Below are 17,960 nucleotides of genomic sequence, written 5' to 3'. Positions count from 1 at the left end.
ACAAATCTCCGTTGAATTCATCAGGAGAGAAATGAGACAGGGCGGCGAAGAGCGTGATGGGTGGTAAAAGTGAGCGGATAATGGCGTCACAGTCCATTATGGCGAATCACTGCTCTGCCCTTCCGACAGCTGCTTTCACATTGAGTGGAACGGCTTTTTTTTTTTCTTAAGTGGTTCACCTCTGAAAGGAGGGATAATGTCCAGTTAGGGAGTGCTCACCTTCAGCCAAGCAAACTAAGAACCCAACACTTTTTGCCCTCCCAATCTCCTTCCTGGGAAGTGAGCATTCTCATACACCTTGTTACAACAGGCTCGTTGGCGTTGTCATCAGAGCCGTGAGCCTTGACAACACCTGTTTGGGCTGCCACACCTGCACATACGTCTCCACCTGAGTGGAGCCCCGGATCATTGGCTCATGTTGTGCATAACCATCGCACTGCTGCATTGCCATTGACTTTCCTGGAAAGTGCACTACTGCACCTCTAGTGACATCTGAAAGAAGAAAGGTGTTGAATCCTTAAACTTACAAAATTAGGCAGCTGGGAGATTTTGCTCAGGCATTAATATTTTTTATTCCGAGTTCACTCCTGAGGTCACTGCTTCGTGCCACTCATTGCTCTCACCCTTACACATAGCGTGATGAGCATCCGCTGTAACGTTGGCAGAGTGCTGCCACCTGCTGGCAGTGGTGGTTCTGCAGCTGGTGCCAAGAAATGCGCAGACGACCAAACAGAAACTGCAAACTTCTTCATTGTTTATATAAGTAATGTAGCTGCATTGTAGCCTTTGACCGTAATAGCTTCTGCACTTCAAATTTTGCTGCAGTGGTCCTTCCTGCCTGTGTAAGCCTCGTGAAAGGACCAAGCCTAGCCAGCATACCATGCATGCTACGAATGTAGGTACGGCAAACTGGCAACCTTGATCCCAAGTTTGCACCCGCAGGCGGAGCCCAAGCTTCTTTTGACCGAAGCCTTGGTCATGCTCTGGTGCAGTCTGTCGTGCGAGCATACAGAGCACAAGGAACGGAGCAGCAGCCTTTAATGTAGCTTGTAGAGTACGTCGATGGCGACCGTGTTTCCCTCGCTGAGGTACTCTCCATCGGTGAGGCCAGCATCCACCGCTGGGGCCTGCACGAAAGCGGTCACAGAATATGCCAGGCATCTGTGCAACTGGCAGGCTGCACATGCGCCCTGGCTGAAGTGCAACTTGCCTGTTGCCGTCTCGCAGCAGCCGCAATGGTTTCGCTTTTGTTCGCTGTTAAAGCTGTTAAAGAGAAAGTGACAGTGAATGAACACGTGGAAGCACGGCAACCTAGCACAGTTAGTTTAGACAGAAATGGTATGCTCCAGTCACATCCACTGAAGAGTAGTGACATGAAATTTCAAAGCTTAGATAACTATGTATAAAAGACTTACTTTTTTATCGGGAGATATCTCCCAGCAAGTTCCAACAGTACCCGTTCAGTATAACATTTTAAATCCATTTTAATCTTTGTCCGCACGAGAAAGCCCAGAGCGGGATGACATGACATCATCTGCTCCTTGCCCCAAACTGCCGACGCACCGGCTGCGGTTGGCGCACGCTGCTATGCTGGGTGTATCACATTATGGTTTTGGGACTGATGTCATGCTGCCTGGGCGCGCGGGGGTGATGATGACTTCGGCGTGCACTCACTCGTGCACGCGTCTAGACCGGCAGCGGTGTGACAAGAATGGCGACGTCACGTGCTACCTCCTGTCATGGCGGCCGCTCGGCGTTCATTTTAGATGCGACTGCATCTTTTTCACTCGCCTTGTCCCTGCATCCGGCGTTGTCGTCGGCATCCGCCCCTCCCCCATTCTCCTCGCCGCGCCAGCTGCGCTCTCCGCTGCTCACCCCCTCTCCTTTCCGATAGCGAACACTCTCTCGCGAGGGGCATTGGATTGGATTGGATTGGATTTGGATTGGATTACAGTGGATTGTGTTGTGTCATAGCCGGAGCAGACGCACTGGCACCGGCGCGTCCCCTCACCGTTATGCGCGCTATAAAACGCAGTGCCTGCGCCGCTCCGCTCCATCGTTCCAGCGCCATTTCTCCGTTGTCCAACGCTGCAATGTGAACCCCCTATGCGTCGCATCTACACAGGGGTTCCCGCGAGGGGAGGTGGGAGTTTTGTCAAAAACGAAACTTGGGCAAATAAACGACGCCGTAAATAATTATTTACGCTGCGATCGACCGTCTAATGTGCCATTCTATGATTAGTGGGCTAAAAGGCACCCACAGCAGCGAAAAGAATGTAACACGAAAATTTTGTGCCAGTACTCCTTTAAAGTTTACCACCGTGCCTGAGGATGTCCGCTTCATGTTAGGCCTTCACCCCAGGTACTTATTGGAAGGCATGAAAGAAAGTAGTAGTAATGCGTACTATTTGGGAGCCACATTGAAGAGGGGCTGTAAGCTGGCTGATACAGTATTTCCCACATTTTTTTTGCTAGGGCATTGTTAAATGGTCACGTGTGAACAAGCTTTGCCTCACAGCAACATGCACCTGGACTGGCTGGTGGAATCTCCATTTCCTTGCGTGCTTCCCAAAACATTCGCACTTTCTTAGTCATTGCTGTCATCGACACGCACCTTTTGCCACTTACAGCCTCCTGCACCCGGCAGTGGATTCGGCTTTTAGGTGTTAGGAACTTTGTCACTGTTCACTTATCCACCTTCGACAAATTTCCTATCACACAAGCCAGTTGTCAGTGGTGTCCGACATAAACGAGACATGCCGGGACAACGAACTCTTTCTCGGTTGCATTGTGATGTTTGCCCATTACAGTCGGTGCAACGTCGTCAAGCTCTTTGAGAAAAATAGGTGTTTAATCATGGTGTGCACATGTCAAAATGTGTGTGCCCGAAAGTTACGCAAAAGAAAAAAATTTTTCAAGGCTGCCAAGCAACTGAAGAGCCACGTGGCTGTTGCACAATGTTCACTCACCACGGCAACCAACACCGCGCACATCACCTCTTTGGATGGGGAGTGCACACCGCACACAGCCATCATGTGGCCCAAGTGCTGTCAACCGTGTGCTCCACCCCACACAAGCACGAGCGCTGTACAAGCTTGAGTAGCAATCAGAAGAGGCCTCCTTTTGCACTTTTTCATAAACTTCCCAGCCTAAAAATTTAGCATCCATGTCTCGGGGGGGAAAAGGGGGGGGGGGGGGGGGGCAGAGGCCTGCAGGCCCCCTTTCACGTGCAGATGCACCCCTATGACTTTTTTTTACCCCCGCGGTTGCAAGGCAATGCCTTAGCTACTTACTTGCTGGTGGTGGGGCCTTGGTGGCGTTGGTGACCCCCGGCGTGTTCGCTCCTGCAAAGACGGGTAAATGCTTCAGTCAACGGTACTCATCCAGCCATAGGACGGGCAGGGCCATGCTAGCACCTTCAGAGGCTCCCGACGGAAGCCTACTTAGCACAGCGTGCGCTCGCAATGACAGAGGATAGAAGAAAATGTGTTGTGTGGGTTAGCCTTGCATTCCATTTTCTTTTGCCGGTCAAGCTGAACTTTTCAGTTTTTGTCTTCTTGTATGCCCAGTGTGCAACTAAGACAAAATCAATTTTTTCTTTTAGTTTAACACTATATGTGCCAAGCAAGGCATAAAAATCCAGTTATTATATTTAAAGCGACATCGAGATTCAATGAAGCCATGCTGCAAGGGGGTTCTTTACGAAGTTAACTCACTGCAACAAAACTGACCCAGCTTGCGAGCCTTTCTTCAATGGTTAAGGCCTGCACATGCATCCAGGTGTTGCCTAGCAGCACGTTCCTTTAGTTGTGCTTTTATTAATGCGCAGCTCATGCTGAAGAGTGCCGCACAGTCGCTTGGGAGCTGTTCTCAGCTTCTGACAAGGCCAATGCCAGCTTTCTCGCTCAATAGACCATTTAATGCTTTCACATTGAAAAAATAGCAGAACGCAAGTTTTGTGGAAGACATGGCTCACCGCCCTGGCTGACAAAACATGCAACTTTGCAGTGTTTGAAGAAACAAAAAAGGAAATGGAGGGAAGAGTGCGGCTTTCGTGGAAGATACAGCTCACTAGGCCAGTTTACAAAGCATGTTATTTTGTGACATCTCAAGAAGCAGGGCAAGAGAGCATGTTTTGCTGACTCACCAGGCCGGTTGACATAGTAGGCAATGAAGAGCACAGCCAGTGTGAGCGAGAACATGGTGAAGGTGAGGCACACGAACCACGCAATGGATGGGGGATTCATGCCCAGCTCACCGGGCGTCACGTCGAAGTGGCTGCAACCGTGACACTCACTCAGGAACAAGCTAACACCGCACGGTCGTGGACATTTTATAAATAATTCTCCTTCACAGCAGGCAGAGGCAGCAAAACGCAAGAAAGAACCCGCAAATGTGGTCATGAGCATTCTCAGCGAAAGATGTCGAAGCTACAATTGAAGCTGTGGCCTGCTATTGCAAAAAGCACAGCGTCATTTCTGCTATTATTTTACTTAAAATTTTGTTATGGCACTAGTGTTTCATTTTTATTTGCATTTTCTTTGCAATGTTTAGTGGCCACTGACACCAGCACCACTGCAGTTTTGCAAAGGCCACTAGGAAAAGTACAGAGATTTCCGGCAAGCACAGGTTTAAAAAATTCAGTGCGACTCCACTCTGTGCAGGTGAATAACCAGCGGAGGTGTTCGTGGGGGATTGGTTGGCCAAAAACTCCCGCTCAAACCGTGCTATCTTGCCAGGGAAGCATTCGGCGGGATTGTAGCCACGTCGACGTGCATTTTCTGCCACACGGTGTGCGGGGTCCCTACAAGCATTGTGCTTACGCTTGACTCCGCAACCCGATCGTCATTGGTGGTCACCTTCCGCTGCGTTTGTGCCCACTGCCACATAAAGTAGGCTTCACTGTGCAATCCACAATGTGGGAAAGCCAGCTTACAAAAACCAAGCTTACGTCGATCACCTTAAAGTCAGCTTCACTTTTACACACAAGTGCATTGCTGGGATTACCGTCTCTAATATAAAAAATGTTAAGCGTCGTAGGTGAACAGGTAGGCAACGGGAGAGGGTGTGCCAACGTGTTTGTGCAAATGCATCATCAAACAGCACTGCCTGTGTTCATCTGTTTCAGCTGCACTGTTTGGTTGCTGGTCTTGACAGTTTTTTGTCAACGCCCTTTGTTCGAGGTGGCTCAATGGCCACACACAGCAGAGTCCAGGAAGAGGGTCATGTGGTCAACAAACCACCAGCCAAAGTCTCCGCCAATCGCATGAATGTGTAAGCACGTCCACACAGCTGAGACAACCAAACCCATCTGCTGACGCCTGAGGTGGCCCCGGCCAACCCTGTGTGGGACCACATTCCAGAGCACTGCACCACTATGTGCCCACATTAACTTCCACTCTGTGACACGCCGGCCTCCTCTCCCCTCTGTTCTGCCGTTGGGAGAGCGTTAGCCTCTGGGAGAGCATTAGCCTCTCCACGCCTGTGTACAGGTAATAAAAGACGAGTGGTTTTTCTTTCACGCAAGGCTTCTAAAGCCCGTTCTACATGGTGCAAATTTCGCCTGCGAATTCGTAACTGTGGCACCATTCATGCGGCGAAATGATCTATTCTTGTTGCTGCTGTGGCAAATTGCTAAATGTTTGGAACAGTCAAATACTCCTGTGAACGCTGCTTGCCATTTGGAAATTTGTCGCAGCACTGAAAATATGAATAGATCGTTTTGCCACACGAGCGGTGCCGCAGCTGTGAATTCCAAGGCAAAATTCGCAACATGTAAAATGGGCTTAATGCTGCACATTATTAAGCTACGCTACGCTTTTATTCAGTGACACTAGCTGTACTTACACACGCCGTTGCTGCTTCTTGGCCTCTGCAAGAACAAAATAAGCATGTGTGCTAAAAAAAGGGACGGATACATGCCTTAGCCCGCCTGCACATGCAGACTTAAGTGCGCATTAAATGTTTCTCAGCGGCAAAGCAGGTGCTCACTGAAGCCGGCAATGACGTCGTCGAAGGCCTCGGGCCGGAAGACGGCGATGCTGGGCCGCCGCGGCTGCTTGGTTGGGTCCCAGGTCGAGCCTCCTCCCGGGGGCGGTGGAACCCGCGAACCAAAGCCCTCTCCTTCAGGAACAAATTCATCGAGACACAAAGGAAGCAAACGTTACACGAGTGCTGTCATCAGCACCAGGCGGCTTTGCTGTTAATATCAGCATTTGCGATTTGCGATATTTTTTAACACACTGTATATTTGGTTACAAATAATAAACTGAAACTGAACTAAGTCGGTGAAGCTGGGCTTCCTCTTCTAGCAGTTCGATGTTTCACACCAAGGCAGTGTGCCCAGACAGATACGCGAACCCTGTTTTCCTGAATGGGCTTCTATCAAATAAAGATTACTGCAAGAAATGCACTTGGGAAAGAGGATGAAGAAAAAAAAAGTACTGCTCAGTATGTGATGCCGTCATTACAGATAACGAGATAGTTGCCCAAAACACAAAAGACGGAACTGCAGTGCACAGAGTTGCAATGTTTACAGCGGCAAAAGGTTTCTACAAAATTTTCTAGTTAGCAGTTCATTTCGAAGTTGCGGAACGGCATGGCCTAAATCTGAAATTCATATTCGATAAGTACAGAGAGACAAGACTCCAGAGCCTCTGAGATTATAAATGGGCATGTTTATATTGAGAATCCTGCTCTTTTCTCCACATGCGAAGCATAGGCTTAGGAATGTGTTCTCAGAAGCCGAGAATTGCGATTGATGGGAGGATTGTATTACTGACTGAATAAGCCGCTGTTGTGTGTAATTACCCAAATTTGGATCTCTCTCTCTCTCTCTCTCTCTCTCTCTCTCTTTCTTTCTTGTGGATATCACAAAAGTGTTCGCGGGCAGAGAAAAGGTTCTTGCCTGGGGATTCCATGTCAGAACCCGGTGCCGATGCAGGGACCGATGCTCCTGCAGGGGCCGATGATGCTGCTGCTGCCGCGGCTGGTTTGGCTTTGTCGGCGTCTGTGAGCAAACGATGAGATGCACGCTGCAGTGATCCGTACTATTGCGCCTCACACAGAAAAGTGGCAAGAATCGACAGTGCACCCTTTTTCACAGGTAATGCTGAAAGATATCATCCATTGCACATGCTTTTTGCAACAGGTTCATGGAGTGCCTCCTTTCTTGGCTAGCATTTGCTTTCCACAAGGCCTGTCTGACTGATACAAATATGGTTAAGTATTGTGCTTGCATGCAGCTATAAAAAGTCTGCATTACACAGCTTGCAAGCTGGAATGCGAGAACCAAAGTCGCAAGACACTCCCGGGATTGTGCCAAGAATGCACTCGGAGGTGGGTGAAGTGAACAAACTGCACTTTGTTGCTTGGCCAAAAATGTGGAAGACTCACTGGAGCGGTTTTTGCGAGCTTAGGCGGAAGGCGATGTCCCCACGAGCTGCTAAGTCGTCCAGGGCTGCAGACTCAGGCTGTCCCGTAATGTAAAATTGCCTTGTCTTGTGGTCGAGGAACAGTGTTCCTTACTGTATTACTGACGTGGTCTCGCAACATAGCAGAAAAGCCTCAGAGAGAGTTAGGGAAGAAGCAACCTTGTCGCACCGCTCAATGGCTCCGTTGGCAGAGAAGGGTTTCCAGGAGGGAGACGGATGCTGGTGAGAGCAAAAGGCTCTTGCATTGCGTCAATGGGAGGGGAAGGGTGCGTTATTAAAAGGGCCATGAAGACAAAATACAGCCTTTGTTTAGAGGCCAGCACTAAAAACATAGTTGTCAGCGTTTTAACTGCATGTTAGCATTCAAGGTATATGAACAAACGAAATTGGAGGCCCCACTACAACCACCCAGCTATGTTCATATGCTTCTTGGCGGTAGAAGTATGGTCGGCGGCTGCCAGTCGCATGAACAAAATTCTGTGATGTCATAAAGAGTTCGCCAGAAAGTGTCAGAGGAGTGGCCACTGCTTCATGTTTTCTTTAATGGCTAGATTATTTGTGTGAAGTTTTCAATAAATTGGTATCATTGTTATCAGTACAGTCATTTTAAGAACCAAGCTTGTAATTTGCCTTCATGGCCTTTTTAATGACTGCGTTGTCTAAAGATACTGTGGAAGATCTACGAAAGAGTTGATTCCGAGCGCTGCGGGACTTACTCGGGTCGTCCTTCTTGCCCTTGACTTGTTCGATGAGCGCCTTTGGGTTCCAAGCCATCCTGCACAGATGAAGCACTACGGTGAAATCCAGGGCCGTAGCCAGAGGGGGGGTTTGGGGGTTCGAACCCCTCCCGAAATAGTTTCGAGGCAGCGCGTAAGGAATACTTACTGTTGGTTTCGGCAGAACTACCCCCTTCCCAAAACCCATAACCCCCTCCGAAAAAATTTTCTGGCTATGGCCCTGGTGAAATCATTAGCCACTGCACGTTCCCCGCTGGTACAAGGGCTAATGCAGGACTGATGCAAGTGTATCGGTTCATTGTGCAGTTGGACAATTCAAGGAGGTCATGTAAGGACAGGCAAAGACTACATTGGTGGCCACGAATTATTACGTATGGTTGGTAATTTTGCACTTCGCACGAATTTCATATCGCAAAGCAGGCCTACATAAATACTGTGATTCATCGGGTATTTTTGTAGGGCAGTGGATAGGCTGCCCATCATTCCAACTCTCGTGCCATCTTGGCTTTTTGCTGTGGAGAGACTCATGGTTTTTGTATGGTAGCAGAAAGGCTTGCTGTTCCTCCGACTCTCATGTTATCCTGGCTTTCTGATGTTAATTCGTGCGTTAGGGTCTCTGTTTTTGCAAGCATGTACAGTAAAACCTCGCCTTCAAAGGTATTTCGTTTCTTTTTTTTTTTTTCCTTGACTTCCTCAAGGGCGATGTTGGTGCAACTGTGGTGCATTTTCCCACAGAAAGGGAGGGCCATTTGGCGAGGCATGTAGCGGCATTTCATTGTTGGAGCAATTTGGCACAGAACTTCCACTGCTGAGTAACACTGTTGACAGCCTTTCTAGTCCGAAGCATTCCTCATAATCCTGGTTTTAACGGCCTCGCTGTCCGAGTTTCTCGTCTCCCACCATAGATATCACTGTAAAGGGTGCACCACAGCACAACGAGTAGCATGGCAGTGAAGCAAACTTTAGCAAATATACGAAGCGCGCCTCATCGCCGACGCAACGCTGGCGATGAGGCGCGCCGCAGTGGAGGTATCCGGAATAATTTTGACCACCTGGGGATTTTTAACGTGCACCGAAATCTCGTGCACAAGGGCGTTTTTTTTTTTCTTCTTTTCGCCTCCATCAGAAAAGCGGCCGCCGCGGCCGGGAATCGAACCCGCGACCTCGTGCTCAGCAGCGCAACGCCTTAGCCACTGAGACGAACGAAGCGCACTCCAACTAATTAATCGCACTATCCTTATTTTGGTTGATTGTGGGGATTAACGCGCCGAAGCTTGGGCTCTGAATTAATTCTGACGACCATGCGCCCAAAATCTCGGCACAGGCGTTTTCTGGATCCTTGTTCTGCGCATGCGTGTGAGGTAATGGCGAATAAATCTCTCAAAACAAAGAATGCTTTGATTTTAAAGGCAAAAATCCCAAAAGCATTCTGACGGGAATTTTTTTTTTCTTTTCGTTCTATGCCCTGCGCTTGTTATCGGGTGTTGGCATCAACCGCTAAAAAGCGGCGAAGGCGTGCATTATCGGGTCTCTTCGCTTACAAGGGCAGCTTGTGGGATTCCGCCCTCAGGATACGGGGTCTCACATCGTGGAAGCGCCGATGATCACGGAAGACCGCACTTGTTCGCCGCTCGCTCGCTGCGCCCAGCTGCAGGCTCGATCGGCGGAAGATCCATGGACTCACCTGCAGCAAAGCTGGCCGCGGAGCTCTTCGTCTTTCTTCGTGCTGGTTGACTCGCAATTCCGCCAGGGCACGTGGGTGCTCGGGGATTGCTCAGTCATGCACAGCTAGGCTGCTTTTTTAAGCAAAGCTTTACTAACCTAGTCGAGCGACGTTTCGCCGCCGCGAGCAATTTGACCTTCATTTCATTTGACCGCATCTGCATCGTGGCCTTGGCAACGTATATCAAGTGCCTTGCCGCGCCGAGCTCCACCGCCGCCGCCTGTGGTTTGGCTCATGCGCTCTCCGCAGCTGGGTCGCCGCCTGACCATGTGACTCGCCGCGCGCCTGGCAAAGAGGAGCGCCGCGCTCGCGCGAACTTGGCCACGGACACGGAGCAAGAATACGATAGGAGGGGAAACGAAGCTTCCTAGCGCGGCCAGATAATGTCACAAGTGCTCGTCAGGGGTTAAGCTAGCGGCATCTGCCACGCCTGATTGCGGCCGCCATCATTTCGTCCATCAGGTGCTACTACCCTCTCCTTCGCCGTCGCAGCTATAGCTATGGCCGCTATGGCTTGGCAGTCCGCCTTGGTTTTCATTGTGACATTATCTGGTCGCTTGTCCGCGCTTGCCGCAATGGGCCGTTTCGCCTCCTATACAGGGTGTTGCGGCGATAACTGGAACACTTTAAAAAATTTTCCTGAGCGATCCGCCGCTCTGTTCGCGCTCAAACTTCACACAATTAAAGGTCGCATTTTGTGGTCTATTTTGTTTGACACCGGGAACAACAACGGTACTTACCTGTTTATTCTGAAAATAAATAAAAACGATTTTCGCCTATGGGAAAATGGCCGCTGATTTGGACGTGCGAGCCAGCGCAAGTTGATGTTGGAACGACGGAACCACCTGCAGAGTGAAACGCATGTTTGGGATTCACGTACGGAGCCAAATGGTGCAGCAGACGATCAGAAAATGCACCTAGAAATGAGCTAACAGACGATTAGAAAACCCGGTTTTCGGGCTCGCACGTCCAAATCGCCGCCATTTTCCCATAGGCGAAAATCGTTTTATTTATTTTCAGAATAAACAGGTAACTACCGTTGTTGTTCCCGGTGTCAAACAAAATAGACCACAAAATGCGACCTTTGTGTGAAGTTTGAGCGTGAACAGAGCGGCTGATCGCTCAGGAAAAATTTTTAAAGTGTTCCAGTTATCGTCGCAGCACACTGTATATTCTTGCTCCATGGACATGGATGAGAGCGATGCCGGGCCGTCTTCTCTGAGCGTTGCGCGCGAGTGGGAGGCCTTGAATCGTCAGCAAGCAGCGTCTGACCACTTCGCGCATAACGCCCAGCGAGCTGCTTCACCAGAGAGGGTCCAGAATGCCAAGCGCGTGAAGCTAGCGTCAGAGACTGAGGAAGAGCGTGCCGTTCGGCTTGCAAAATGCCAGAAGCGGGACAACAAAAAGCACATTTAACCAAGTGCACCCAAGACTTAACCAGGCTAATCCAAGCTTTCACTTTGCATGTCCAGGGTTAGCTGAGCCACGGCCCCTCGATCAAGCGCACGCCGACCGTCATTACATTTGAGCTGTGAGTTGCACCTTGATTATCCTCTAAACGAAACTGCAACTCACGCCTCAAATCGAATTTCGCTTGATTTTCGCTTGATGGTGGTGTGCGCACGGATGGACGCTTGTGGACATTGTGCGGCCCAGGTACTCCGCACCTAAAAAGCAGTACCATTCCACTCTGTGAAGGTGCGCTTGATCGAGGGGCCGTGGCTGAGCTAAGCCACAGCCTTTTTTTTTTTTTTTTTTCATTTCCACTGATAGCCATTTTCAAAGATAGTGAACAGCCAGCAGTCTTGTTGTGTTCAACCTAATGGAAAATTTAGTTGCGGTGTTGCTCGTGTTTCTCAAGTGTTTGAAATGGGCTGCTCGAGTATAAGCCATTAGTACTCACAGGCACATTTTGGCAGACCATCCTAGTCTTCGCTGAGCTACCCACAAGTAATTACATTGCGGCAACACATCTCCTTCGCCACTGCAAAATATACACTCAAGTCTTCCCTTGACACAATCTCCGCTGAATGAGGCATCAACGGCTTGTCCCCCGTGATGGCGAGGCTAGAGCAGGGAAAATTTCGCGTGGTATGACCGCAACCTCGTTGGATGTCGCTGTAAGGCCGAGAAGCCAATGCGGCGAAATAGCGTCAATAACGAGAACCAGGCATTGTACGGTGCTTTCTGGGCTCCCGGCAAGTCGGAAGCGCACGCAAGCAACGTGGCGTGCATGGAGCATGCAATCTTCGCTAGTGTGGTGTATGGAGCGGTAATACCGAGTAGTAGGGCATCCGTAGAAAGGACTACTTCACAGCTATGCATATAATAAAAGGGGGAATATCTGACCGTATTGTGGGGGAAAAAATTAAATGTTACGACACTATTCCGGCTGCAATTTTGGCCATGGTGGTAAGTCTAAACATCTATGCGGCCCAGCCAACCTCGCCGCACACGTAAGCACTGGCGCGGGCAACAGGAAAACATGCACCGCTTTTACGTGCTGCTTTCGCGTACGAAAACGCACCGGGCGGTTGAAGGAACAGGAGAGGCAGAATGCAGGAACGGGCGGTGGCATGCGGGTACTAAGCACTTACTCATGGCAGCTTGCCTCCGGGTTTTAGTCTCAGTGGCGTTGCCTTTCCTTTCTTCATGTTTTATTGATCTTTTTTCCAATGTAGGCCATGGGATTAGCATGTTGCCTTCTTGTCATAGATGCTAAAATGAATGGCACACTCTCACAGGCGTTGAATGCCATGCCAGAACATTAAGCATGCGTATAGGAGAAGCATATGAACTCTCTCAAATGCGCCGCTGTCACACTGATGAAAGCTAAATCAAAACAAGGTGGGATGCGGACGTGACCTGCCTTGGTGCGAAAGTAACAGCCAGCCAGCACTGCCAAGCATAGAAATCACATGCGCAATGTGCTGCGCGACAAAATATAGAAGTTATAAAAAAAAATGTACTTCCCCCACCACTTTCCACAGAAAGAGGATGCGTGCACTATCCGCACTTCCATACGGTCATGGTGAGGTTCCATGCAACAAAGTCGAGACTTGCCTGCCAGTGGGTCAATGTACCATGAGGATTGAGAACATTTGAGTCGCTCTGTATAAATTAGGGAGGCGCAACTCATGCCTTTCATTTCGTTTCATTTCTTGCTTTTCATTTTTATTTGCCTTTCCTCGTTTCTGTGCTGGTACCATACAAAATAAGTGACCATGAAAAGCAGCAAGCGAACATTTTTTTGCTTTGTTTTATTTATTGCTCTCACCAAGACTGACAAGGTGATGTGCACGATGGGGTGATTATAAAGGGGTTGTTAAATGGACACTAAAGTGCAAAAGCAAGTTTGCCTATATTGGTACATTAGAGCGTTGTGAATACCAACATACCATTTGCAGCGGCAGCGATTGCTTAGTAACACAGAAAATGCCAAAAACTGAAAACAAGTATGGCGCCTACACTTTGTGACATGACAAACTGTGAATGCATGGTGAAATGCAATTGGTGGAGCTTGCCTAAGCATTTTCTGAAACAAACACGGAGGCAGCAGGGATGTTCAAATGTAAAATAAATGTATGTGCAGGAACTTTTGATGGTCACGCATTTTTTAAAAATAAAACCACACCAAGCACACACAAAATATGATGCCACATCCCAGGCTTGTTTCAGTTTCAATTTTATTAAACTATTTTGCTTTGCGTGCAAGTGCAGTCAAAAGACGCATGCATGCGGGTGAATGCGACAGCCTACTGCACATACTGACCACTAACGCATGTATACTTGCCACAGCGAGCGGCAAAAGCAGGTTTTAATTAGCGCAATCACCCAGAAACGAGGTGGTCCTGAGATCAGCTTCAACCACGGAGCAAGAATTATTCAGGAGGCGCAACTGGGCTTGCTACGGCGGCGCAATAAAGTCACGGCGCCGGGCACGGCACCGACGCGCCCTCTGTCGCGAGGCGCCAAAGGGATTAGGCTCGCCGGTTCAAGGTCAGTCAGTGCATAGCCGGCTGCCGCCGTGGGCAGACGACGGCGACGAATCCCTCACACGACTAGACTTTCATTGGAGTCGGTTTGCGACGGATGAAATCATCGCGTTTCAATTATTTTTGGTAGGACAAAGGGGCTTTGATTTTTTTAGAACACGAACCTACAATAAAAAAACGTGGTTGAGAATCTCAGTATGATTAGTTCTAGTGAATGAGGCTTCTTATTTTCAATTCCATTAGTTCATATTTAGACTGCCCTAACTTCACCGCCTTGCCAGTGCAACATGAAAAGCGCGCGCAAATCTGAGAAGCCGCCCGCGAGAAGAGAGAGCGGCGAGAGTGAACCACTCGTGGCGGGAAGGCGGCGTCGGCAGACGTCGTCTGCTCCGAGATTTCTTCCAGTACTTCTTTTCAAGCGCGGTATGGCTTGTAACGAGGGCAGCATTTATTAACAACTGCTGCTAAAATGCCCAGCACTTCTATTTATTAATTTTACAGGAAGAAATCTGGCAATTTTCACAATATTTTCGATGATATTACGATTTTTGTGAGTAGCGCCCGTAGAAGAACATATAAACTATGGCAATGCACTTGGCACGCCATCTGTTGTGCTGCTCCGCAAGCTGCATTTCCCCCTCGCCAGACAGTGACATTAACGCGCCTCCCGCCCGCGCTGTCCCAGCCCAGCGAATTCCCCTCCTGAAATACTTCTTTCTCCGTGGCTTCAACCATATTTTCAACACCTGCTACCAGGTGGCGGCACGTCCTGGGCACATTCTCAGGAATGCTTCACCAAGGTCATTCTTCCCCGGCCAATAAAGAGCAGGGGCTTGGCAGCCAAGCTGCTGTAGGCCTAAACGCTTCCTGGTTGGCTACAACAAAATTGATAGCCAATGAGGACAGGCTTTCAGGAAGATGGCGGCGATAGAGTACTGCCAGGCCTGGACCGCTCTGGCCGCTTTGTGATGTGCTCGGAAACGTCGCAAAAAATGGAAGGGAAACAAGTGAGAGAAATGCCAGCTCTAAGTATTTCTTTCTCAGCAAGCAGCACATCGTTGGCTGTCGAACAAAAAACTGAGAGAGCTACAGAACGCGTGATCTCTCAGTTGAAACAAAAAGTTTCTCAGCCTTTAGTGTTCCTTTAGAAAACACTTCCCAAAGGCCATTAATTGGTACTAAGTCAAAAGGGCTCTTTTCAGAAGGCGAGGAACACATTCTGAGAGACCACTGTGTTGTTGCCTGTCAGCCATTTCACTGTATTCCTCACACAAATTTGTCACTCAATGACATTGCTAACAAACTACCACGATTTTGTGTTTCAAAGTGGTACCTTTCCAATGTTGGAAGAGCTCTTTACCAGTAAGCCAAGTTTACCCCCTTTTTTTTTTACATCAGCAACTGTAATTGGCAGGTTGTGCAGATACATTTGTGGAAACATCTTTTTAGTTTTCATAAACATTCATGTTAGGTGTCAGCTTTTAATTGCTGTCATGCATTTTCCCGACTAGATGGGCTACCGTCCAACCCTTGATTTCGCACTGTGTTAGCATGGCTGAAAACCCCCAAGCACGCTTCACCCTGAGCTTGCGCGCAATGCAACAAAACTCACTCACGAAGTGGGTATAATGAAGGCTGTATTTCTAATGGCCTCAGAAAATAAATAATTTTTTTTTTTAAGTCAAGGCGATTGAACTGTGTGACGTGAAAGTCAACTGTACGAACAATTCAGCAATATTTTGTCGTGATTGATCCACAAATTCAGTGATACAGCATTGCAAGTCATTTGATACTAAATTAATTGTGCATATTAGAATTATTTTACAATGTTTTGCTGTGTCATATTTTAAACTTATGCTGAGTAATATCACATCTCAAATGACTCAATTCCACAATATTATATTTAAAACATTGCTAATACTCTCATACTATAACGACATTAAGTCCTCGCCATTTGTGTAACATACGCTTTATTAAAAAAAATTGACCAGCAGTCAAGGTGACGTGACGCGACTGAACAGCACCACATCTAATGCTGTACAAATGTGAAACCAACGCTACGGACATGGTTTTACACCTGAGCGCATGTTGCACCTGCAGTAAACACTGCAGCCAGTTTCGTTAGAAGCGACACTTGGTTATAAGACACATTTTGTTTGGTTGATTTTCAAATGTTGGCCATGCTAGTAACATTGCACACAAGAGACCTTTAGTTATAAGAGACATGTCTCCAGAGCCCCGTGAGTGTCTCTTGTAACGAGGTTTTATATACACATCACAAGAATGGGAGAAAAGACAAAAAAAGGGAGCGAAATGATTGCAGTTGGAACGAACAGGGTAATACGTCATGATCACATGACTAGCGCTCTCACTAAAAACACAATATCAAAGTAGTATCAACATTCGGCAATTAAAAAAAGACAATATCAACTAATTATGTGATGGTCAATGCTGTCAACTTGCATCACCTTGCTGTGATTGCTCACAAATTGTTTCTCCTGTGGTATTTGCTTCGGATTATCGATACAGCACGTGGGACAGCCACAAACTGTAGTTGCCTGCAATATAGGCTGGAATAACCAACATGGCGTCACATGGCAACACTGCTTGCATGCATTGGCAATGGGCTGGAAGTGTGTAGCTATATACAGAAAGCACTGATGAAGGCAGTTCCTCCCTGCTTTCAGTTGTTCTGGCAGAGGCAGACAAGAGGACAAAAATCCAGTTGTTGTGGACGAGCGCAAATTCAAAACTGGATTACTGAGTTATGGAGCCACACAGGGTTTTTACAATCGACTCACTGATGTAACCCCATTTAGAGCAGATGAAAGTTTCAGCACGTGTAAGTAGCAGAATTGCTTACAGCATCCAGTCTTGGACAGTAACTACTTACTAGCAACGCATTACTGGTAACTAGTTCCTTTTTTCAGTAATTTGGAACTGTAACACTGTTACTTTTTCACACAGTAACTGTATTAGAAAATGCCACTAGTTACTTCTTTTCTTTAATTAAAAATTATACAGCAACAACCTCCGTAAAAAACCGACGTACAGTTGGCACTTTCCACTTTTTGGGACTCTCTTCTTTTCCATATCCTCTCCTCCTTTCACCTTTCCACAAAATGGCTCCTCACAGCTTACAAGAGGAGGTCTCTACGAGGACTGTCTTCCCTGCAGAAGACAGAGGTTGGAGGCTGGTCTTTAGGGCGATTTCTTAAAACTTTTTCCTAGTCGAGTCGAGTACAAACAAGAAAAAAAAGAAACAGGCAATTACAACTTCGCCTGGAGGAAGCTGGCCTACCCTTGTTAAGAAAGGCCACCGCAGAGGGGCCCACCGAGAATGGGGCACCCATAATGGCACAGGGAATAAAATAGAGCCAGTGGTCACGTCCTAAGTTACAAGTTTTGCAAAAAAAATTTCCCTGACACCAAAGCGCATCAACAAAAAAGTCGATGCACCAAAATGAGGCATGCACAATGATTGTTGGTGGTGGGCTTGAGTCTGCCCCTTTTTAGGTAGTCGTCGTCTAAGGTTTTACCACACTCAATTTTGACTACCAAAATTGTAAACTCTATCATTTTTCTCGTGATCTATAACAGTTTTAGAGAGTAAGGGAAAAATAATGACGTCACTTTTTCACGGTAACTGAAACAAGTTACTTTTGTAAGCTTTGTAACTGTAGCTGTAACGGTTACTTCTTTGGCTTAGGTAACTGTAACTGACGTGCCCATGACTGACAGCACCATAGAAACAGCAATTGTATTTTCTCACCAAAAGTGAAATGTGTGTTTAGTAAGCCATTACACTTATTTATTCAATCCCTCATTTTTGTATACATCATGCTCTCACGGGCTTACACAAATGGGGGGAAAAAAATGTGTAAAAACTACAGCAGCAGCACTGGGGAGCTGCTCTCCCAAATATACAGCTTCCTTTGTGGTTTAAAAAAAATTGGATTTTTCCCTTTACCTGTACCCGCCGCGGTGGCTCAGAGGCAAAGGCGCCGTGCTGCTGAGCACGAGGTCGCGGGTTCGATTCCCGGTCGTGGAGGCCACTTTTCTGATGGAGGCG

The 17,960-nt window shown here is 47.9% G+C and overlaps 1 protein-coding gene across 2 annotated transcripts; it reads right to left on the bottom strand.

Annotated features, from left to right (window-relative positions):
• Positions 1-562: 562 nt before the first annotated feature.
• LOC144170500 (uncharacterized) lies at positions 563-10,376 on the bottom strand. Of its 2 annotated transcripts, none has more exons than XM_077700342.1 (9): positions 9,855-10,376; positions 8,150-8,208; positions 6,908-7,009; positions 5,992-6,123; positions 5,848-5,872; positions 4,148-4,278; positions 3,294-3,344; positions 1,211-1,263; positions 563-1,127 (listed from the first exon to the last, which is right to left on the bottom strand). In XM_077700342.1, exons 1-9 carry the CDS (start codon positions 9,950-9,952, stop codon positions 1,038-1,040), a joined length of 741 nt encoding a protein of 246 aa, XP_077556468.1. In that variant the 5' UTR covers positions 9,953-10,376; the 3' UTR covers positions 563-1,037. The 2 variants fall into 2 exon arrangements, with proteins under 2 accessions (XP_077556468.1, XP_077556469.1); XM_077700343.1 differs by lacking the exon at positions 9,855-10,376 and adding an exon at positions 9,712-9,838.
• Positions 10,377-17,960: the final 7,584 nt, after the last annotated feature.

Source organism: Haemaphysalis longicornis, unplaced genomic scaffold, assembly GCF_048455015.1.
Source record: "Haemaphysalis longicornis isolate Haplotype H1 unplaced genomic scaffold, Haemaphysalis longicornis Haplotype H1 scaffold_2, whole genome shotgun sequence".
Taxonomy (NCBI): Eukaryota; Metazoa; Arthropoda; class Arachnida; order Ixodida; family Ixodidae; genus Haemaphysalis; species Haemaphysalis longicornis.
This window is presented reverse-complemented; position numbering and strand designations above follow the sequence as displayed.

Coding starts and splice junctions, on each gene's coding strand:
- LOC144170500 (XM_077700342.1), bottom strand. CDS start 9,952: ATGACTGAGCAATCCCCGAGCACCCACGTGCCCTGGCGGAATTGCGAG. Junction 8,209..9,854: donor CGCGGCCAGCTTTGCTGCAG/GTGAGTCCATGG, acceptor TCATCTGTGCAG/GATGGCTTGGAACCCAAAGG. Junction 3,345..4,147: donor CTACTATGTCAACCGGCCTG/GTGAGTCAGCAA, acceptor CCGTCTTTGCAG/GAGCGAACACGCCGGGGGTC.